The sequence below is a fragment of the Hyaena hyaena genome, unplaced genomic scaffold (assembly GCF_003009895.1).
Source record: "Hyaena hyaena isolate Hyena2069 unplaced genomic scaffold, ASM300989v1 scaffold_528, whole genome shotgun sequence".
Taxonomy (NCBI): domain Eukaryota; kingdom Metazoa; phylum Chordata; class Mammalia; order Carnivora; family Hyaenidae; genus Hyaena; species Hyaena hyaena.
In genome coordinates, this window is record NW_024081158.1 from 1,054,991 (window position 1) to 1,079,741 (window position 24,751).

The window sequence follows — 24,751 nt, forward strand, 5'->3', positions numbered from 1 at the left end:
GTAGAAAAGAGCACAAACCTGATGTTAGCTCTACTTCATTCCTCTTGATTAAAAGAAACGGTTATTTAGATAGACAGAACATTGCTTACTTTTTGCATGACAAGGAACCCTAAGTACTATAGATTCTCTAATAGCAAGAGAATAAGACAACATAATCTAGTCTGTCTTGGCCCAAAGTGTCACTCAAATGTGAGGAAGAGATAATGATTTACCTAGGTATGAATCTCAAGATGTCATACTTTAAGACTAAAGCTAGATGTTATTTTCTTGGTTTTAGCTTACTTGGGGTAAATCTGCTGCACTATTTGTTTCAACTAATGGGGACCCTGTGTATGTATGTGTGTACATATTGCATAAAACAGTCTGATATCACAGGGTAGGAAGAGCAGTGTTCGGTCCTTTATAAGAAAGTGTAATTACAGTCACATTCTAAATAAGAAGCAAGCAATAAAACAAGTAAAAGTTGTTTTGAATTCACTGGTACATGAGAAAATACACCTTGGAATAGCTGTTGTGATTAGTACAAGCAGTCATATCTTTCAGTGTAATGCTAAATTTTCCTTTACCTGGCTATCATATATTGTTCACAATGGACCAGACAAGTGTGGGGAAGGGGAGGTAATCATGGAATGGACGCATTAAAACTCTTAGAAGAATTAGAAATCCAATATACTTTATATCTTTCTTCTCTGACAAGAGACTTTATACCTTTGGATTTAGCACAAAATCTATCCTTAAGGAACTCCCTTTCAATCATAATTCTTGCTTCTTTTCCTATTACTACTATCCTATGACTGAACAGTTTACCAAGATATGAATGGCAGTTATCTTTTGTGTCCTTGTGGTGTCAAGGGTGGGTTGGGAGAAAGGAGGTTATCTTTGGTGCCATTGACTTAGTGGTTTCTTTGGAGCAATAGGAAGGCAGCGGGAGATGTATAATAGTGGATGCTATACAAAATAAAGTGTTATTTTATTTTAGTCCATCCACTATGTAGATGTGACAGAATAATAGTAAATTCTGGGTGAGCAGAGAGGAATCAGTATTGCCTCTGGAAGATCTCAGTGGGAAGCCTCCTTTTGTGCTGATATGACCGATGTAATGTTATGTAGACAATGTAATGTAATAAAGACACCCCCCCCATCTTCCAACATATATCTCTATTAATTTTCAGGCAAAAGTAATTAATATTCAAAATTTAACAATCGGTAAGGCATGAGTATCAAGAAGTTAAAATGGATGATAATGAATGTTCTATTACTGTGCTTTCCTGAGAAAAAGCAGTTAGATATTTTAGTAATTTAGGATTATTCCATAAAAATGTCAATTGATAAATTCTAACTGGAACTGATGGGATAAGTGAATTTTACTGCAAACTTGCTTAAAATGGTCTGGAAATGCGCACAAATAAATGTCCAGTTATATGGCTTTCTCAAGCCTGTCTCCCCTAAGGGTATCTTCATCTTAACTCTCTTGTTGACATTTACTATTGGCATGTAGTCGTGAGGAGTCCTGCTGAATAAATTTGATGTTTCTATTTAATCCCTCTCCCTATTGTTGCTCCTAAGTATTTTTCCTGCAAAGAAAATGAGTATATATGAGTAATTTCCCAGATTTTTAGCAGCAACGTATTGGCAGATCCACAGCCTCCCATGTATTTGGTGACTTTAAGTTCCTCTGCTTGCTTTCTTAGCCTACTGGTTTGAGGAAGACACCTGCAGAGTTATTCCTCTTTATAGACCCTATAAGGCACATTTGATGAGTTGAGAGTGAGTTTCAATGGGATGATTATGAATGGGGCATTAGGTCTGAAAAGTGAAGCTGGGTGTAACTTCTCATTTTGGTTTCATGAAAATTTTATGAAATTGATTGTTTGGATTTTGCAAAATAACTCAACCCTGGGAATGCAGAATTAAGCAAGGGAGTGATGATTATTTTTTCTTTTTTTTGCTCAGGTTTCACACAGATGATGCATCTTAAACTCATAAATCATAAAAGCTTCCCTTGTAATATGCAGTAAAGACCTTAAGGGTGATGTTGAACATTTGAAAACAATTAGGAGAAAATGTTGCTAATTAAAAGATAAAATACAGTGATAGATCAGAATCACCTTCTTTTAATATTTATGAAATGCAAATGCAAAGAAAAAATCTGAAGATTCAGAAACATACTTTAATTTTAAGAAAAAACACAGATACCCTTGATATTTTTAGTTTGGGCAGGTTTAAGATAAAATTAAGAACAAGTATAAAAATAATGTGTGACTTGGAATACTACATGGCAATGAGAAACAATGAAATCTGGCCATGTGTAGCAACATGGATGGACCTTGAGAGTGTTATGCTGAGCGAAATAAGTCAGGCAGAGAAGGACAAATATTGTATGTTTGCACGTATAGGAGGATTAGGAGGAACTTGACGGAGGAACAAGGGGGAGAAGAAGGGCGGAAATGGTGGGGGAAAGGGAGAGAGGCAAACCATGAGAGACTCTTGAATGCTGACAAAAACTGAGGACTGATGGATGTGGGGGGGAGGGGGGATGGGCATGGAGGAGGGCACTTATGGGGATGAGCACTGAGTGTTAGGTGGAAACTAATTTGACAATAAACTATTTGTAAAAAAAAAAAAATAATGTGTGACTGCTTTTAGATCTGAATATTTGATATCTCAGCATGTGTATTTTTCATATCCTATTTGTCTCTTTTTGTGTGTGCTCTGGAGAACAAGCTATTTCGGTTTATGTCTCCCCATTATCGTACTCAGATTATAAATCCACAAGAGCTGGTTTTCCTCCCAAGATTCCAGTTGCTGTTTGGCAGGTTTTGGGAACTGAGAGATACTAGGGCAATATTAGGTGCTTTCTAGTCAGTCGGCTCCCAGATTCTCTCATGGGTTCAGCCAGATTGTGTTCTGGGTCTAACTGGAGTTGAGAAATATTTTACTTTACTTATATGCTGCACTTTTAAACACTCAGGTACAATGGCTTAATACAGCAATGAGTGTTGAAAGAATACTCTTATTTTCTTTGCTGATTTGGCTCTCACATCTCATTTCTTATTTAAGTGCCTGAAGAAATAAAGAAGTAAGGAATGTTCCCTGGACATTTTTTATCTTTACACTCCTGAATACCCTTATTAGTTGCACCGTTACAAATTTGGGGGCTTTTTCTTTCAACTGTTTATGATTACATTAAAATTTTTAAAGGTTAGACTTTAAGTGATAGAATTTTTTTTAATTTTTTTTATTTATTTATTTTTTAAGTTATTTTTTTTAATGTTTTATTTATTTCTAGGAGAGAGAGAGAGACAGCACTAGAGGGGAGGGTCAGAGAGAGAGGGAGTCACAGATTGAAACAGGCTCCAGGCTCTGAGCTGGCAGTCAACACAGAGCCCGACGCGGGGCTCGAACCCACGAACCGCGAGATCATGACCTAAGCGAAAGTCGGACACTTAACCGACTAAGCCACCCAGGCGCCCCTAAGTGATAGAATTTTTAATCAAAGTTGTATGGGAGCCATAATGATGTATTTATTCACTTGACCGTGGTCAAGTGCAGTTGAAAAATGAATAGACGTTCCAAGATTAATCATGCTGTGTGTTTACTCTGCTGTATTCTGATCATTATAATTGAAAATTCTCTTCTAATTCTAGTAATTGATACCTTATGACTTTTGCTTTGTTTATATCTTTCTCTTGTGAAACCATATATGGAAGGAGCTCATTCTGTTTATTTAAATTATTATTTATTTATTGTTATTTAACTATTATCATACAATTAACAAAAATTGCTATTCAATTACATTGCTTTGTCAGAATAAGAATCTTGACTATATAAGATATAAACATAATATGATAATGGTATAAGATAAAGGCAAAGATTAAAAAGGATTAAGGAAAAAATAGAGGAGTTGTGTTAAGGGTGTGTTTACAGGTGATTCCCCCCTTGGCTTTGTCTTCTTTAGTATTATCGTGATAATACTTATAAAAAATCAAATTAAGATTCTGTTATACTATATATGAATCACTTAAATCTAGTTACATTATCACATCTGTAAAGTGTGGAGAATTATTTGTAGTCTGAGCCTATGAAGGAGCTTTTCTTTACCATTTGTATAATACCACCACAGGTAAAAAAAGTATTAGTTGAAGGAGACAGACCTGTAGTGTAGAAATTAGTCAGGATTCTCGCGAAAGGGAAATGTAGCACCTCCTGCCTTTGATTTAAAGAAACTACACTAAATTTAGGACATTTCTAGAACTGACTTTAACTGTCTCGCATGCATTATGAAGTCATTCCTGAAAAAACAGATTCAAAGTTTCAAATTCTTCATTAATACAAAATCAGTAGTTTTACCAATGTACTCGTTTTGCCATACATATAAAATGCAATCAAGTGCACAGACACAGCTTTGGAATAGAAACCTCATTGGGATTTTACTCCTCACAGTGTCTTAGAAGATAACTGTGGTGGATGATGCCAAGTTTGCAGGGGCAAAACATTGACACTTGACTCTTCTTCTTCCAGAGATTCTCCTTGGTCCTGGCTGCATGAGTCAAGGCCAGAAGAGCCTTACCTTCCTTCTCTGGCTAAACACTATCATAGCCTTACTAGCCACACTTCTCCACTGGCCCAAAACACCTGTTATACAGCTCATAAATAGGCATACATTTGAACTTCTGGCCATGACCTCCATATTTTAGGATGGGAGTTAAAGAAGGGAAAAGAGCCTTTCCTCAATACTTCCTGCAACGTTAGCAATGGTAAGTGGAGCCTTGAACATGTTAACACAGGGTACCTATGGGCTTACAGGACTGTTTCATTTTGGGAAAGACATATTGCCTTTGAGAATTATATGAATCCATCTTATTTTCCTCAGAGATAGGGTTAAAAGGGTTTTAATTAATTTCATTTTCCTTGCTACTTCATGACTCCTGGTATTGCATTTCTCTTGTAGTTTGCAGAAGGTCACCCTTCCCTCAGCTCTCAGAGTTTACTATTTATTTCAGTACCTTAAATAAGAAAATAAAAAGCAGATGCTATGAGGGTACTTACTTGAAAAACACGAAAATTCCCAGAGAAATCACCAAGGTGAAAATCGACATAGAATGACCCACAATAGCCAAGTAGTACAGGACATATGCATTCTGGAACAACAGCAGCAAAACAGTTATAAAAATCAATAGGCAAATAAGTGATAATAGAGGAGGGAAAATAGCTTCTATTTTTCACATCAGTTTAATTCAACAACTGTTCTCCTTTAAAAAATCTCAAATGATAACATATTTCAGGGAATTAATTATATTGAATTATAATATGGGGTTAACAGTTTAAATAATATAATATTGTCAGTTATAATAGAATTTGCATGATGTGGGAAGAATGTAAGACTGGATTCATCAGAGCTGTTCTTTACTCAGAGTATTAATGATTAAATCTTTGTGTGACTCTCATCCGTGTGCCACTTCACCCCTATAGATCTCAGTAGTTTTTATCTGTAAAATAATTTGATCAAACTAAATGATTTTTAAAACAATTACATGCTGTGTATAAGAAACATCATTAAATACTGGGATACAGAAATACAGGACAGAAAAGGATGGGGAAAAGATGATCTAAATAAACACTAACCACAAGAAAATGGGTGTAATATCATACAGGTATAGAAGTTAAGTCAGAGAGATGAAACAATTTTTAGTTTCTATATACCTAATAATATCAACTCAAACCATATAAACATAAAGCAAAAGCTGACACCACTTAGTAATCAATAGAACACAATACAAATGCAGTATAGATAAGTTGGATGATTTCTATGAAGTTTTTTAATTCCTGGGAGAATGTGGCTATTATGTACAAATCATTACCCTTCTGCATTTGATTCTTGTCACTTTCTTTGTGAAGAGCCTGATATTGAAGTACTGATTCCGCTAAAAGGCTCTCAAAGCATGGAGAGTCCTTTGTTTGGTTAAATGCATTATTATCAGGCAGAAACAAATATTGCCTTTCTAGGAGTTAGAATTTCAAAATGAACTAATCAACTTCTGAATTGTGGCTGTTGCTCCACTTGACCAGGCATTTACATATTATTTGCCATTTTCATTGATACTACTCTCCTAACAGAATTCTTTTTATCTTTGCAGAAATGATAATTAAGGTTGGAGTCATTGACTTATACGTAGAGCTTATGATAAAGACTTCAAAATAGCTTACAGGCCCTTTCTTAGGAAGTACTTAGGAATCTTTGCAAGAAAACAGACACTCAGCTCCTGTCTTTTCTCCCACCGATTCATTTTCTGACTGTTTTTCTCACTTCACCACTAGACAAAACCAGGAGTGGCATTTTCTAAGAGTTCTTACTTTTAAATAGTCACCATGTAGAATCCCCTTGCCATTGAAAGTACTGTTTTTAATTTAGATATATGGTCATGTCCCTATCCTCTGTCACTATTTTATTTTTACCTCTGTATATTTTATTTCAAAGAAAATTTTATATAATTTACTTTCTTTCAGTTTCCTGTAGGCTACTTTAAAAAATATTTATTCTTCTGTAAGAATAAATGTGTAAGATTAAAGCAACAGCTCATAATTTAGTTGCCATTCTTAAGACTGAGAAGTGCTTTGTTATTTTTTATTTTTATTTTTTAAAAATAAATTCTAAGATGATTTCTTCGAAAAAAAATTTTTTTTTTGCCTGTATGTAGACGGAAGATTTGTCCAAAGAATTTCAGTCATTATGTTTAGGTGCCCAGAGGGGACCTCCTTAAAATCTTATTTCTATCGCAGATGTGGCTAGAATGAGAAGGTCAAATATGGCAGCATGAAGAATTACTTATTTGGATATGCACTCCTGATAACAATTCAGTTAGCAGGGTTACAGGGTTTTTTTTTTCCCCTATAAAATCATAATCAGCACTCATTCAGGAATTCCTTACTTGGTGACATGTCGTCTCCGTCAGACCTTATTAAGTAAATAGCTCTCCATTAGGATATAGACATGCATCTAATTCTCAGGGGCCACTGTGCAATTTGTGAAGAAGTAACCAGCGTTGGTGCCCGCAGCCTATGCCTGTGACAAGATGTCCCTCTGGTCCCTAGTCGACTGGTCTCAAGGCTACCTAATCATCGTGTTTGTTTTTTGTTGTTGTTTGTTTTGTTTTTAATAAAAGGAAAATTTTCTATACGCCTAAATCTTCTCTGTAGCAAACAGAAGCACTGATGTGCTTTTAGCTTCCAACTCAGGAATTATTTAGCATATAGGCCCATATTTGAAGGAAACAATAGGTTTCTACTACAATCACCAGGACTGTTCTGAGATATCCCGTGTGGTTAAACACTGACCTTCTCCCAGCTCAGTGGGGAGAGAAGGCCGATTGTGTGCTTAGCAATTTTTTTTTCAGATTTCTCATTCATTTGGGAAGTACCTATCTGGGTTTTTCCCATTGGCTTCAATGTTTCCTAGCAGAGATGATACTAAAAATATTTGATAGTAAGACACTGAAAATAGCCTAAATAGCCACACCTGTTTCTACAGGCTGATGGGAAGCCCCATTCAAAGGGTTCCTTCAAGCCCTGATAGTAAAATTCTATCGGGCATCTTGGAGGCAGGGAAGACGGGGAACTGTCACTTTGTGGTTTGGGAAAAAATCTCTAATTTTGGAACTTTTCTAATAGAAGAGAGATCTTAGAGAGTCCCTGGACATGCTTCCTAATGTCTGACATCATGGGGAATTGCATCATCTCTTCATTGGGCACTATTTCCCTCACTATAAATGGCTGGATGCTATATGCTCATGGAATTCTTCGACACCAGGTGCCAAACAAGAAGTAAAATGTCATTTTTTTTCCTAATGCCACTTCATAGAGTCCCTAGAAACTTATAGGCCATTATCTTATTTCCTTCTATAAAATAGGTTGCCTTCTTGGTAGTGGGTGTTTTATAGTTATGCATATATTTCTATATAAAAATAATGGCATCCTCACCCAATACTGAAATTTGAAATAGAACTTACCTTCAGTTTCTCAGGAGTGAAAGCATTACACATGGTATAGTTGGACCAGGTTCGATTGTTCTCAGGATGTTTATACCAAACCCCTTTCTCATCACAGTATTTTGTAACCTTTTCTGTTAATGAAACACAATTATTACATTACTATCTCAAAATATCAGGAAGGAAAAACAAAGGTTAAAAGCCATTCCACAGTGTTAATCACTTTATATAACTTGAATGGGAATATAGGTCAATGGACACCATCATGAATCATGCATTATTATGTGTTAGCATGCATTGTCTCATTTTATCATCAGCGAAGCCATGTAAAGCAGAAGTTGCTATATCTCCATTTTATAAACAGAAAGCTGAGAGTGAAAGAGGTTACAGAGTTTGAAAAGTCAATGGATAGTGGATCAGTTAGGATTTAATCTCAGGTCGGTTGCACTCAAAAGTGCTACCTATACTGTATCTTATATATATATATTTTAAAAACAACATTACATTTCTGATTTTAGATAGGAACTATGTGAGAAGAGCAGGACTACACTTTTCTTCATTTATATGCAATATTTATTTATTAGGTTGACTGTATGAAACTGGAGTTTTAATGAGTCAGATGGTCAAATATTGGCAATTTCATATTAAATCCAATAGAACAAAGAAGTCCAAAACTAAGGGGTGTATCAAAACATAATTTTATGCTTCTCAAAAAGATTTCATTTAAATCATCTCTTTATCCCACAGAGGGCATATTAGGGATGTATAGATTTAACCTTCACTATTTACTTCTTTACCTATCTCTCAGGTGATAGTGAAATTTGCTGATTTGGCTGGATTGGTATTTTATTTTATTTAACTATAATGTTTTTTATTTTTTTCTGAGAGAGAGGCAGCGTGAGCAGGGAAGGGTCAAAGAGAGAGGGAGACGCAGAATCTGAAGCAGGCTCCAGGCTCTGAGTTAGCTGTCAGCGGAGATGCCAATGTGGGGCTCGAACCCACGAATCGCGGGATCATGACCTGAGCCGAAGTTGGACGCCCAACCGACTGAGTCACCCAGGCACCCCTGCATTGGTGTTTTAAAGATCTCTACCTTGCTATGGGCCAGGCACTGTGCTAAGCACTTGGCAAAATTATTTTCTTAAATATTAATAATGATCCTTTAAGATGGGTATTGGTCTTCCCATTGTACATATGAGGAAACTGAGGCTCAGAGAGGTTAAGTAAATTCCCTATCCATGGCAAATAGAAAGGCCAGAGGTCAAACCCAGGTCTGGTCTGCTTGATTTCAAAGCTATTGTGGGACTAGTAAACTCTGTATTAAGACTCACAGTCCTGTGGCCAAGAACTATGAGTTCTTTACACTCCATTCAGTGACCCAAAGAATCATAAATAACTTAGTTGACTATAAGATAGTATTTAACTTCTAATCTGATTGGCTACACAAATGAAAGAAAAAATTATATTGAGTTAAATAAAATAGAATCTAATGAACAAGTGTACATTAAAATGAATGCACTTGTCAAATTTAATCTGAGTTATTCTGACTTCCTCTAGTTCCCCAGAGTAACTCTACAACGCATTTATTGCCTTAGATATCATAGAGAAACCCCAGATTGGTATAATATGCAAATAGGTTTTACCAGTGTATTTGGAGCCCTTAAAATGTTTTGATTTTTGATGATTTTTTGGGAAAAATATTTTTGAAGCATTGTTCTTCCTTGGCAAAGGCAAAGAACTGTCCCACCTGTGGATAGCCCTTTTATTGTATGGCTTTTGGGTTTTTTTAAGCCCAGGGTTGTGGGAGTTTGACTCACATACTAATATTTGGAGGAAACTGTTAATTGTTTTAAACACAATTCATGTAAAACAATTCATGTGAAAAAAAACTTTATTTGTCTGAAATATCACTGAGATCTCATAATTAAAGTAATTTTCTGTCAGTAGTTATGATTAGTTAATGAATATGTTAAGAGCTAGTATGAGAATTATTTTATCTTTGGCAGATTTTAAGTGAAATTGAAAAATTTTAATGATATGACTGAAACAGATACTACCAAATTAAACATAAAATTCAAGCTTAAAATTGTAGATTTGTTCATATGTCTACTCCAACAATTATTTCAACTGGATGAAAAAACACATTCTGCAAGCACAAGATGTTTTCAAGCAACCTATGAGAATCATCATTGCTTAACATAAATTTATTAGGCAGTTTAATAGAAAAATTTTAAATTGTGAATTTGCTGAGACAGCCAGTGGACAAAAACTGTTTAAAGAATCACCACTGAGGGGTGCCTGGGTGGCTCAGTCAATTATGTGTCTGACTTTGGCTCAGGTCATGATCTTGTGGTTCATGAATTTGAGCCCCGCGTTGTACTCTGTGCTGACAGCTCAGAGCCTGGAGCCTGCTTCAGATTCTGTGTATCGTTCTCACTCTCTGCCCCTCCTCTACTCATGCTCTGTCTCTGTTTCTCTCTCTCAAAAACAAATAAACATTAAAAAATTAAAAACAAACAGAATCACCACTGGACACCAACAATATTTCAAAAAAGGGTTAGCACTAATCAGCATAGAAAAATTGATATTGCCAATTGGTCAGTGATTTTGCTAATGCTATTTGCTGAAGCTTACTTGTAGTTTTTAAAATAGTGGCTTGTAATGCAGTATCTTATCTTTATTATACTGTCAGAAAATAACTTATTATTTTATCAAAATGAATACAGTTTAACAATGCTATTTAGCTATTTAAGGCAAAATATATTCTATGTCGGAGGGAGGGGTGCTCCTCCTCAAGAAGTCCATTCCAAATTCAGACAAGACTGTAGGAAATATTATTTTGTTTTGATGTCACTGAAGTCTGGATCTATGCATTTCTTGGTTCTATCCATTGCAGCTATAAGAGCTCGTTCTCCCACACCTAGCAAGTCTTTCAATATTCGTAGAAAGGATATGTCTACTAACTTCCCTTTCTAAACCAGACATCCCTTGGGGCGCCTGGGTGGCTCAGTCCATTAAGCATCCAACTTTGGCTCAGGTCATGATCTCACGGTTCATGGGTTCGAGCCCCGTGTCAGGCTCTGTGCTGACAGCTAGCTCAGAGCCTGGAGCCTGTTTCAGATTCTGTTGTCTCCCTCTCTCTCTGACCCTCCCCTGTTCATGCTCGCGCGCTCTCTCTCTCTCTCAAATAAATAAAACATTTAAAAAAATTTAAAAAAATAAACCAGACATCCCTATTTACTCACGCTACACAGCTTGCTATCCCTTCATCTGGAGCCACTCTGCATGTGCTCTGATACTGGTATTTCCCTCTAAAGTATTTTGAGTTTGGACTGCCCCAGGAAGAGGGTAGCATGCTTACTTCAGTTTAGATTCACATGGAGCTTTTTACAGATTCTCAGCCCAATCCCAGAGATTCAAATTTGATTAGCTGGAGAGGTAACCAGACATCAGTATTTTTTAAAAAGTTCACCAATTCCAGAGGGTATCAAGGGTTGAGAATCATTGTCCTAAACCATAAGTTGACATCTTGGCTCTGTGCCATTAACATTGATTGAGTGTTTGACATTAAGGGCAGGGCCTTAAGCACCTCCTTGTAAATCTGCTTTTTACAGTCTAGAATATTCCTTCAGGCCATCAGCCTCTTTTGGATTTCAGTGCTGCCATTTACTCTATCATGACCTGTCTTTTACCAAGCACTTTGTCTAAAATGAAATCCCTGTCATTTCATTAAACTTTTGTTTATCATCAAGATATAGCTTTGGGTCAATGGTAACATCCTAAAGAATTTAAGTTTGTTGAATATAGGTATCTTTAAGATGTGTTTTTCTTTTGCAGTGGATTTGTCCCCCACTTGAGAAGGTTCTTTCTATAAACCAGGCTGATAAAATGGATCTAATGGATCTATGCCTGGAAATCCCTGTTTTGCTGACCAAAAACTTGCCTTTTAGTCAATAATTATAGCCACTTTGGCAAGAGCCCATTGCTACTCTGGAACTGGCCTTGGAGCCTCAATTGCAGAAAAGCTCTTGTGCCAATCAAGTTACCTCTAATGTAGCTGTCGAGTCAAGATTAATGAAGTATCATTTATTGGGAAGAGTCAATAAAAGCCGGAAAGATTATCATCAAGTAGCATTTAGTTAGAGTTTACAGGAATGTAGTGCTGAGCAGGGCATAGCACTAAGCCCTTCTTCTTTTCACAATGAGAATTTTCAGAAGGGGCTGGACTGAACTGGTTTTTAAAGTAGTGCCCTGTAATCTCATTTTCATTATTTCTGTCTTAGTGGGGTGGAACTTTGGATCTCATTCTTGCTAGAGGCACCAAAAGCATCTCTCAAACATTGATATAGGGATAGACTAATTTCTCTGCTCTAATCTGGATTCCAGAGACTTTCTTGCCTAGATTTTACCACTTGAGTATTGTTTTCTATCTTAACTGATGTTCTCACTCTCGGTCTATGCATCAGTAAACTTTTGGCATTCACTGTCAGTGAGCAAAGGGAAACAGATGGGTTCGTTGACCCCAAAAGGTGGTAGAAACTCTGACCAAACGACTCTCGGAAAAATGTGAAAGTCCAGGTTGGTTTTCCATACATAATCTCTTCAGCATGAAACAAACACGATTCCTCTCTTCAAAATGCTAGTTCAATGAAGATCCTTCCTATCAGGATCCTGGCATTCCCTTCCACTGAATGAATATTCTAACTCTTCCACAGATCCACTCCCAAAAGGACATTGAGTAAAATCAGCACTGTGAGGTGTGGAGGGATTACTGTGTTCTGTTATATCACATCTTGTGATATATCACATCTTGTTAAAAGAGATCTGGAGCTTGAAATGGAATGACCTGGCTACCTGGGACCCTGACCCACAGCCAGACAGTTCAACACCTTAGAGCCGCTTAAACACACTTGGTAGGCTCAGGAACGTTCTGCTCTCAGGAACAGACCTCACCCATTAACTGGGATTTAAAGAGACCCAACTTCCATATGGGTCTCTTTTTATATGAATATGGATCTCTTTTATAACTAAGATTTATACTCCCTTTTCAGTATCTTAATCCCAGATAGTATTTCAATGGGGCAGATTTTCTATCTACTGTTTTGGAACAGAGTTTTTCTGTCCTAACACCTGCAGTCCCTGAAGCTGGGTGGCTAGTACTTTTTATTCCTCTGGTACCCACCTTCCTCCATTGTCTGTATCAGTCTCACCTGATACTGGGCTCTGCCTCCCATAGGCACAGTTACTTAGCATATTGGTTGAGCCTTCCTGGTACCAGCCACTTTCTTATCTGGACTCTCTTTATTATTTAACACATTTTTATCTTGGCTATACATTTAGTCATGAGCAGCACTTTAAAAGATCATGCCCAGGGTATGCTCCAAACTAATTAATTCAGAATATCTGGGGTGGTACCAGGCATCAGGCTTTGTTAAGTTTCCTAGGTTCTTAGCTAATTTGAGAATCACTCATTGCTAACCCCCACCCAAATCCACCCCTCCGACCCCCACGTAGCTAGTCTCTGGATTGAGGCTGTTATACAAACTCAAATTTCTCTTTACACATCCTTTGAACTGTGCCTGATCACTAACTACTGGAGCATCTTGGATTCCAGACCTCCAATTTATTTGGATAGCTGACAGTTCAGAGATATATCTTATCAGCCCTCTGGCTTCTCACTCCACTTGGTAGCTGGTACTCCTAGACCTTTATCCTGCCTAAGCATCCTTACCCACCTAACAGTGTGGCTACATTGAGGCCTGAAGGAAAAACATGTCTTCCTTAGAACATTCTAAAAGTACTTCAATCTGTACAAGTTTGTATGGAGATGTAGAAATATTGTTTCCCAAATGCTTTTCCAAGACTGTTTCACTTACTTTTATATATAATGTACACCAGCAGGGGAGGGGCAGGCTCTGAAGCAGGCTCCAGGTTCAGAGTTTTAGCACAGAGCGTGATGCGGGGCTCGAACCCACAAATTGTGAGATCCTTACCTGAGTTGAAGTTGGATGCTTAACTGAGCCACCCAGGTACTCCTGCATTTACTTATAAAGACAGGGTTAGGGAAGTCTGGAGACTTGGTTCACTTGCAATTTTATGTCAAATATTGTGTGAGTGTAAAATGAGATAATATATATGAAAATGTTTTGAAAACTTAAAAATGATACTCAATGAAAAGTATTCCTGTGTTACTTTTATAACTAAAGTGAATTTGGTGTCACTCATTTACTTAACACACATTTATTGGCTGCTTATTGTCATGCAGGGCATGGAGCTGGGTGTTAGTATGATCTATTACAACAGCATTAGTCCTATTTACTGAACATAATTTAATAATCTATTGTTGGAACAGAAATCTAGTGGATGTCTGGAGTTACCACCTTCTGATTTATTTTCCTTTAGACATGACGGTTTTATAGAATTTTCTTTTTCTTAAAAATTTTAATGTTTATTTATTTTTGAGAGAGAGCAAGAACAAGAGAGAAACACTGAGAGCAGGGGAGGGCCCGAGTGACAGGGAGATACAGAATCTGAAGCAGGTTCCAGGCACCAAACTGTCAGCACAGAGTCTGACATGGGGCTCAAACTCATGAACCGTGAGATCATGACCTGAGCTGAAGTCGGATGCTTAACCCACTGAGCCACCCAGGGGCCCCTATATAACTTGCATGTTATATAAAATTTCCATTGTGCATGCTATGTCAGCCCAGTAGACCCGAACTCTAGACCAGCATTTGCCTAAGTCTCTAAATTGAGACAATTGAAAACTTAAGAACAACCACATTTAAGTAAAACTTCACAGAGTTTTAAAAACTTATTTCAAAGTTAAATTAATTAATAAAAGTTAAAATCAAATAATAAATATTTAAAATATTTAAAAATGTAACTTTTTCTTTAGAATTTAAGACCCAATGTACACAACTGACCAGTAATGGAACTTCAAAAATAAGGAGAGCTTGCAATATTTGTGCAACTGTGTAATATTTCAAGTAAGGAAATGCTTCAGAAAGTGCTGAAACGCAAGAGTATGATGAGACAGATATCTTTTATATCTGGTTTTCTTTTGAGAACCATGAAAATTCTAAAAGCGAAGCAAAATATGAAACAAAAAGAAAATTTTACCTGATGAATCAAAGTCTGGAAAATAATCCGGGCAGTATTGTTGGGACAGTACTCCAGCCGGTGTATCATCCCAGCACAGCCATCCATCCCAGGTACGGTTGCAATAGGGACCTGATTATTCAGAAAGAAATTATCACTAAAGTTGGAAAAAGTTGCATAATCATCAGCAGGGATTTGACAGTGTTAAACAGAAACTAACTATTTAATAGATGGGTATTCTGGAGCTCTTGACGTGCATATGGAAATATTAAAAAGAACGGCAACAACAACAAAATAAAGATGTTAACTTTACCAACTCTTAATAGAGTTTACATTTTTATAGTATTTTACCCATTTGCTCTTCAAAAGACATACATGTCATCTGCATGGAATCTTTCCTCCAAAACCTATCCTTGAAAATGTCTCCAAAATTGCTGCAAAGAAATCTTGTGAAAGGTATATACAGTATCACCCCTGGATAAGAGGCTTACCTTGAAAAAACTATATGGTTTTGGAACATATGGATCCTACTAACCACTAACCTTCAAAAGGGTTGCCTTGAATAGCTCTATTATTAATCCAAGGGTTTAAAATTTAATTGTTCAAAATTCCTGTGGGAAATGCATTTGTAGACAGTTTATAGGTAACACAGAAATCTAGTCTTACTATTTTAGAATCACACTTTGTTAGTAGCTAAAATAATGCTCAATTTGAGTAGCTTATGGATTTATCAGCATTGGCTCCTAGTAGTGTCTCATTGCTTTCAAAATTTAATCTACCCTAAAATGTGAAGATTGACCTGTATGAAGCTATTCAAAAGAATAAGCCTCAGGCTTTGAAGGCAGTTCAAGAACATAAAAAAGGAAGGACGGAGGAAAGAAGAAAAGAAAGAAAGAAGGAATGAAAAGCAAAGAAAAAAGAAAAAGACAAAAACAGAAAAAAGAATCTGAAAATAATGATCATAGCACAACAGTTCAGCCTCCCAAAATTATTAAGACTGAGTGAATGAAGGAGGCTGCTTTCACTTGGTCTCTGAAAATAAATTTTGTGTTTCTGTTGTTTCACTTGCTTCAGAAGAAATGGTTTCTTCTTTGGGCAGACTTGCATCTAATGACTTTCCAGGTTCTTAAAAAATACTGAAACTGCTGGAAATGGAAGAATAACATGTATCTATCTTTCCACTGTCTTGAGTTTTGTTTAAAGGAAAAATTCTAAAAATAGGAAGTTGAAATTAAAACTATTTAAAGGCAAACCATGTGTAGCAAGAATATAGTTAACCAATATTCCCTCCCCACCCCACCCACACACAAGCAGTGTTATCTTAGAATATACAAGGGTGTGCATAAGATCTTCTTGGGTATTTTCAAATGTTTTAGAGGACGGGGAGGGAACTGAAACGGATGTAGTAACGCTTGGCCGTCACATAGCCCTCTATAGCTAAGAGAATATGCTTGGCCCTGAAAATATTTGAACAGTCACATAGAGCATTCTAGAGAAGGTGATAAATAAACAATTTCTGTCTAGGAGACAGCTTTTTTTCTAATTTCGCTGGGAACTGGGGGTAGAAAAGGAGAAGAAATAGGACTAGTTGCCGACTAATTGACAGTTAAGGGGAGAGACTGCCTAATTAACCCAAACAAGACAGGGTTTTGACAGATTCAGCTGAGGCAAATTCTCTGCCCACCATTTTCCCATTCCCTTCCTCTGCCTCACTTCGTCCTGCATTGTTCCTCCTTGCCAGGTGTGAATACTGAGTTACTGTAGTAATTTTGTCATACGTGCAGATGTTAGCCCAAAACCAGTTGGGTGAACTTGAGCAAAGAAAATAGGCATGTCTCCAACATGAAATACACAAGCACACGATAGTTTGAAAATTTCTGTTAAAACTGCTGGCATATTAAAATTAGACAACACATATTTACCCACTGAAGCAAAAAACCTTTCATGATGTTTGAAACACATATTTGCATACATCTTTCTTCTTACCTTCTCCTTGGTACGGGGGTAACTGCTGCATGCGGTCATAGCATTTGTACTGCGCATCCGACATTTTCTTTCGTCCTAGGACATACAGAAATGGCTCGGACTTCATATTTGGAGGATAGGTGTCATTTGAAGTGGCAGGAAGAATTGGGGTTGGGTGCTGCATTAAAAAGAAAAAACAGTCACTTATAGAGAGCAGGAACCAGTATATACAAAAATAAATGAGACAGTCAAAAATTTGCAAACATTTTCCTTCCATGAGCAACAATTATGTGGTCTCTATGTGGAATACATTTCTTCATAACTAAAATATGTATTTATATTTCATCTACAAATTCTACCTACAAGTTTCATATTTGCATTCATTCCATTCACTACTGAAATGTATAGCACCTACTTAAACTCATGCACCTCTTTATCATATGATTGTTTTGATTTTATTATCACTGTTAAGTTTAGAAGTAAAACAAATAATCTGATTTCCAAAAAAATACCAATATTAAATTAATTTTGCCTTCTTTGGGACTCCTAATAATCATGAATCATGGTATTAAAAATATATTAGTGCAATAAGTAAACTTTTTTATTAGATTCTTTCCGCTGATTTTTATTTGTGCTTAGATTATGTACACTGCCAAAAATTCACTCCAGATATTCCATAGAAGAAACAAAATCTGTTCTTCTGAGATATTCTGCATTGGATAATTGGCCTTAATATCTTTAAATAGGCTTTGTCAGTAGGGGACCTACACAGGGTAATTTATTTTCACTCCTGGAAGTCAATGCAAATCTTAAATATTTCTCTTAGTGTTTCTGCACTTTTGGTACAGGCTGTGATTGGTCATGATCACTGTCTGACATATCATCCTGAGTTATGTTTCTATACATTTCAATTTCTTTTGTGGTCATGATGTTTTTGGTGGTGCTTGAATCTGTGATTTTCTATACCCATGTTCTGCATGGAGACTTGTTCAGAGAAGACTGCAAGCTTCAGCCTGCACTGACTTTTTCTTCTTCAGGAGTTAGGAAGTAGTTCTCTATCACACCTGGTAAACACCCTATTTATTTGGCTGTATTCTGTCTAAACTATTCTACGATTGAAGTTTTCCCAAATGTATTGATGGCAGAAATAGTGTTATATACATTTCTGTATTCCTCACAGTCTCTAAAACAAACTCATTTTTATTAAGTTGACCTGTATACCTCAGGCTAGGCTACTTGGAGTATAACCACACTTTTCCAGTGTATGTCATTGTGTGGATGTGGCATGCTGTCCTATCAGATAGCATGTCACTAGATGCTAAACTGTATAATACATAATACAATAAAAATTCAGAGTGTACAAAGGGCATGGTGCAAGAATAGTCAGTGGCTATTGCAGATACAAGGTAGAATTTCAATCGGACTTTGAGTATACATAGTGTCTGTATAGGCAGAGAGGAGAGGGAAGGCTTTCTGAATGAAGGGAAAGGAATGTGCATAGGTCCCAAAGGCAGGAAATGTCATGTGTGAGACACCATAAGGAAACCATTCTTCCTGGAGAGGAGCATATTTAGGGGTTAGTAAGAAATGGAGACAAGGAAAATCAGATAATATGGAAACCAGAGAAAACAAATACAAAGTGCCTGGTGCAATGAAAGCCTCAATACATTTTTGCCAATTCATTAAAACATGACAATAAATTAAAGATGTACTGCAAGCTTTTGATCAGTGAGGTTTGCGAAAGGAGAATACTAGTAAAATTCATGTGGTGGGCATCAGATGTTCACAGATCAGAGCTGAGGAGGGAGCCAGGGTGCTGAAGGCGTGGACTAGAGCACTGCACGAGGGAGCAGGGAAGCACAACCCTCAGCACTTTCTCAAATAATACGAACATATATCTGAAATATAAGGACTGGAGAACAGTAATAGTCAAATAGTCAAATAGCATTATGTGGTGGTATTTTAACCTACATAATGGGCAAGAATGGGGGTGCCTGAGAAGGGAGGAGTTGGAAAAGGAAAACCTTACTAGGGGGAAGAAGGTAAGTTCTCTTTTGTTCTTCTTTTAAAGGTGCCAGCAAGGCATCTGAGTAGAAATTGCTTGCAAACAGAAGAGGGTGAGTACTTATTATATACTGTGATAACTCTAGATGGACACTTACTGTGAGTATAGTTGACACTACTCTAAATATTAGGACTGTTTCTAATTTTAATCCTTCTTGAACATGTGACAGGAAAAAAAGAGAAATTAACGAACTCAACAGAAATTATTTAAAATGTACAAATCCTTTACCAATGTAGTTGAACATCATTCTGTTGTCATGTGATCCTTCCCTACTAGTTTTAAGATCACCCAATCAGCAAATAGTCATTGAACTTGATCAGCCAAGCATTATGCTAGTGCTGAATAAAACAAGCATAAATCCTGCTCTCATGGAGCTTACAGTCTAGCAACAAAGACCAACATAAAATAGTTCCTGACACCAGGAACTGTGAAATGTAATGAACCATCAATCATTGAATGCTCAGTATTCCTTCAGGAATTGGAATGTGGTTTGGGGGTAAGAGTACATATTTTGAATAGATTTCACATTAAAGGCTTCTTTGTGGATTATACTAGCCTACATTTGTGTGAATGCATGTGGCTGTATGTGTTTTAACAATCTGACTAAAGATCACGTAACCTGTGGAGATCATTGTATCTCCACAATAAAAGATATGAATTATAGATGAAATTTATGCATCCATTTCAGATTCTTTGTAGTTCTATTCTTAGAATCTTTAATTGACATGAGAATTATCATTAGATATAGTATTTATGGGCCATTTTCTCACCATATTCAAATCAAATGAGAAGATGGAATGTGATGTAATATATAAATATTTTCTGTCACTTATATTAGACATTTTAGATGTTAAGGAGTATTGTGTTTAAATTTGGCATTCTTTTCAGAACTAACATTCTGGATTCTATCTTTTAATGGACTGGGCAACCAATTAAGAAATGTTCCTGCACTAGTTGGAAATTCATGGAAGCCATAGGGAGTCATTATGTGCAAGGATATCAAGAGGAAAACCTGGTACTTGTATATTCAATTACAGCATGATTTGTTTTAAAGAAGTTTTAACATCAATAACAGTGTAGATATAACCATCTGAAATAGCAGGTGTAGTTCATGTAGATGACAGTCGTATCAATCTTACATTCTTACAGTATTGAAACAAACTCCAGTGAACTTGGTTTGGAGCCTAGTTCACCAGAGATTGTTTCAACACTGAAGAAATGGGAAATTAGAACTTCTGTCATGGATGAATAGTAATCTGAGTCTGCTCCTTGTTGGGTTCGTGTGTGAGCAATGACGATAGAGTGTTTCCAGTGGTAACTGAATGCTTCAGTGACTTTCTTCTGAAAATAACATATACTTTATGTTTATATGTATATATAACAGATGTGAATACATAGATGGATAACTAAAATATATTTATAATTTTAATAACAAAATTACTACTGCTTAAAAATAGTATATATACAAATTTCATAAAGTTCATTGAGCATAGAAACATTTTACTAATGATTTTGTACCAATAAAAATGGCTAGTGAGGTGGTATAATTTTCAGCAACATAGAGGCAAAAAAGAAGCAGTAGTGATTAGTCTACCAAGCGGTGTGAAAGACTTAAAAATATTTTACTTATCATAAGTATTACATTTATATTATATATTTGGGCATGTAAATAAATATTTTATGCTCAAATGAAGATAGAGATGAGATATTAAGGGAACATTGCTTTTCTGGATAAGGATTTGTGTTCAAAGTTTTGCATACAAGCCATCTTACATGATTCCCCCAAAGCAAAACAAAAACAACCTCTTAATTGTTGTCCTATGTAGCAGTTTAGCCGCCGTATATGTGATGTCACTCCTAAAGGTTCAAGTAAATGGCGTCACACATACGACCACCAAGCTGCCACCAATACCTGCAGTCCGTAGCTGAAACATCGCTGGTTCTTTCAGTTAATACTTTGCTTCCCCTTGCCAGTTACTGTTCTAGGTACTGGAGATTCTGCAGTGAACAAGTCTGGCAAGGTCCCTGCCCCATGGGGCTTACATTCTAGGAGGTTTCGTACACACTAATCATGGAGTCCAGTGGAAAGCAATCTGGCTTGAATGGCCATGTACTCAAGCAATTCCTACTTTGATGTAAGACAATCAGCCTACTTCTTGGTTTCTAGAAGCACAGAGACAAAACAGTTATAGGACTGTTATGTGTAGAACTTTAGGAAATGGTCTATCTCTGCAGTGGTTCAAACCTAATGAATGTGGGGACCCATGCTACAGTGCTGAAGGAAGAGATTCCTATTGAGTGCCAGAGACAGCACTTCTCTAAAAGGAACAGGATTCTAGATTCCACAACTTGATATGACCAACAGGATTTCAATGTTACCATCCTTAATATTGACAATGTACATATTGGAATTGTTTGTAGTTTCCAGTTACTCATTCTTTTCAAAATAACAAAGGGTTAAAATAGGACTTTATAGAGTGTTAACCTGGTTCTTTCAGGTGGGATCAGATGGTTGGTAGCCTACGTTTTTTCTACTTAAGGATTATTTAAACAACAAAACTGCTTCATAATGATAAATTCCAAGCAAATAGAGGAATACAGATAAATTAACAACAACAAATGCTTCTCAGAAGAATCTAGTTTCTCTGTGTCTTTATCATTGTTGCTATAATTATCATCATCATTGGTTTTTTTTTGAGAACTCACTACTGCAGATAAGAGAGAGGAAGTGAGTGGGTGGTTTTGCTTAATGTAAATTGAGGCTCATGGAATGTGGTAACTCAAATTGATACTTTAAAGACCATTTGGAAATCAAGTTGGTAGAATTCAACATCTACCATATACTGGCAATGGTTTTTCACAATAATGTATTAAAGAAGTAATATTTTATAGTAATTAAAATCAATACCACTTTAAAAAAATTTACTTTTCTTGAAGGAGTATCAATGTGGAACACAATGTATGTTTTAGAAAGAAACTGTCATATCAAAAAAAGTTTTTATGGAAAAATTCTCCAAATCAAATATATGATCTAAATACAAGACAGAGAAGCAAATTTCTGTTTATCACAGGAAAGAGAGCACAAAGCCACTTAAGTGCCCTGTGCAGTATGTTTGCTAGTAAAGAGATGCCCACAAACCATAAAATATTTCTGCCCATGGCTCAAATATATGAAATTATTTTAATCTTTGAATTTTGTAAAAATTTTGAATAGAATTGATCTACTTTAGTTTTTTAGCACACCATAGATTATCTGTAGTCTTTATAATAAAAAAGGTGGTAACACTCAAACTGTCTTATATCTAGGTAAAGTTACTTTAGTTTTTCTTCTGTCAATGTTTAGTATATTTATATGCTTTATGAAATAAAATCATTTAGAGATATTTACATATAATTGATCACATAAGATTTAATTTAAGCTATAAAAATAACAATATCAATCACAAATAGAATATACCACTATTTCTGCAGCTATAGAATCTCATATAAAACTTGGGCATTTACAGACAAAATAAAATATGCTAATAGTTTCTATAATATTCTTTCTTAAGTATTTTTATTATATTTACAATGGTATGAAGTGACCTGCATTTCCAAATATTGGATTACTTTTAGCAAACTATACTTAATTTTATCTAAAGATTATAATATGATACTTTTACATCATAAAATAGACTATACTCAATAAGTAGATGCAAAAGGATTACACTGACAACCATACCCATAAACCATTTATTTGATGTATAACATTACAAAATAAAAGTTCCCTTAAAAATAAGATTAACATTTATGGAATATTAGTGATATTTTCCCCTGAATAATGTTAAGAGAAATAGTTTATGCCATCTTGTAAGCCTTTTACTACACATTAATTAACAATGTAAATCTTAGAACCCTGGACTACTTTTGTTTGTGTGAATGTAAGAGGATCAACTACTGACTGAATTTTATTGCCAGGTATAATTCATTGGCCAATGTCATTCTGATGTGGTAGACAGGATAAAGATCAATACAACTCCTAATTTATTTATGTAAAATTTACTCCTCTCTCTTTCATGTGCTATGGAAGTTGATGTGATGGGAGTTAACAGAGTTAACACAAATAAATGGGCAGACACTGGTAGTGTTTTCTAAGATAATTGTAGTTCTGACTACTTGCTAACCATTTAGGAATAAAACAATATAAAATTATAGAAACTGGACATAATTTAAAAGGCTAGAAAAAGAGTTATGGAATGACATTGGTATGTTAAGACTTAAGATTCTTAGTTTTTTTTTTTTTTTTTTTATGAGGAATGCATTTAAAATCAATAACCAGACTGAAAGAGTTCAGATGTTTGAAAAAGACAGAAGCCTAGAAACTGATTCAGATCCACATGTCTAGGATGGAAAACATTTTACCTAAGGACATTATTAGCCTTCAATGTTAATTTCCAAGATAATGTGGAGATGTCTCAAGTTAATGCTAAATTTCTGTAAACAAAGCTCACATTTTCAGTGAATCATAGCACTAATCTAAATTGTGAAAGTTCAGAGTGGGGGATCTGTTAACAAAATATCAAGGAAATGATAGTTTTGGCTTGTGGAATGTAGTTTTGGCAAGATCTCTCCCTGTGCAAGTGTCCATTCAATCACACACTCCATGCCAGCCCTCTTGATTAACGTGACTTAAATAATGTTTTACTTACATTTAGGAAGATGAAGAGTACCAAGCACCGACGGGTCAGTGTGAACTTCATTTTTGGTTTTTGAAGATGATCTTCTAAGTCCTAGAAAAATATAAAAGTAACAAAGACATTGACATTAATATAGGTTTAGTATTGACTACAGTCAATTTCTTTGTCTTTCAGATTGACTTGGAGAGGCCCATGTCCCAAGACATTCTAGATAAAATTCATGTAAGTAAACAATATGCTTGTGAAGTTGCATGTTCCATTACCCTTCCTTTCAGCCAGGAAGGACTGGTGTCTGGTTGTTGTCTAAAGTCTTCCTATTAAAAAACTCCAGAGCCATCTTTACATATCAGAACCAAAATAAAGAATTCAGATAAATCAAGAGCAATCAATGTGGGTTTCAGTTAACACATGGCATCAGCAGAATTGAAAATTTCAACGGAAACATCCCAAAAGAAATCACTTCAATGGACATGAACAAATACAATCAATGATTTGTAAAGGATAACCTAAGTAATTTAAAGCAGCTTTTATTTAAGCAGTCTTATTTAGAGCCTTGAGTATTTTCCTTTCCTACAGAATTTTCTACAAGCTTCAAGTTGCTATTAAGAATACATTTCTTCAATAGCAAGAATTGAGTATGTCAAAATATTTTTCTTTCCTACAAAATTTTCTACAAGCTTCAAGTTGCTGTTAAGAATAAATTTCTTCCACAGCAAAGATTGAGTATGTCACCTAACAGCTCACCATTCCTACTAAAGAGCATATAATCGTCAGAAACATGCTGCTGTCACAAATATCAGTTTTTCATGACTCTGCAGATAATTTTACACAAAGGAAGAGAACAAAAGAGCAAAAAATTAAATATATATGTATATTTTTCATTGGCAGGTTTGTGTAAAAACTGTATTTCACTTAGGGGTGAGTGGCAATGATCACATCATATGTCTTACACTTACATA

The 24,751-nt window shown here is 35.8% G+C and overlaps 1 protein-coding gene across 2 annotated transcripts in view; it reads right to left on the reverse strand.

Annotated features, from left to right (window-relative positions):
• The window catches only part of CALCR (calcitonin receptor), a 61,734-nt gene extending 37,879 nt beyond the window's left edge, over positions 1–23,855 (reverse strand). For both annotated transcript variants that reach the window (XM_039255451.1, XM_039255450.1), the window contains exons 1-5: positions 23,805–23,855; positions 17,073–17,229; positions 15,108–15,218; positions 8,007–8,119; positions 5,050–5,141 (exon numbers count right to left, since the gene is read on the reverse strand). In XM_039255451.1, the coding sequence (XP_039111382.1) occupies positions 5,050–5,141; positions 8,007–8,119; positions 15,108–15,218; positions 17,073–17,229; positions 23,805–23,855 (524 nt within the window). The remainder of the gene's footprint in view (positions 1–5,049; positions 5,142–8,006; positions 8,120–15,107; positions 15,219–17,072; positions 17,230–23,804) is intronic.
• Positions 23,856–24,751: the final 896 nt, after the last annotated feature.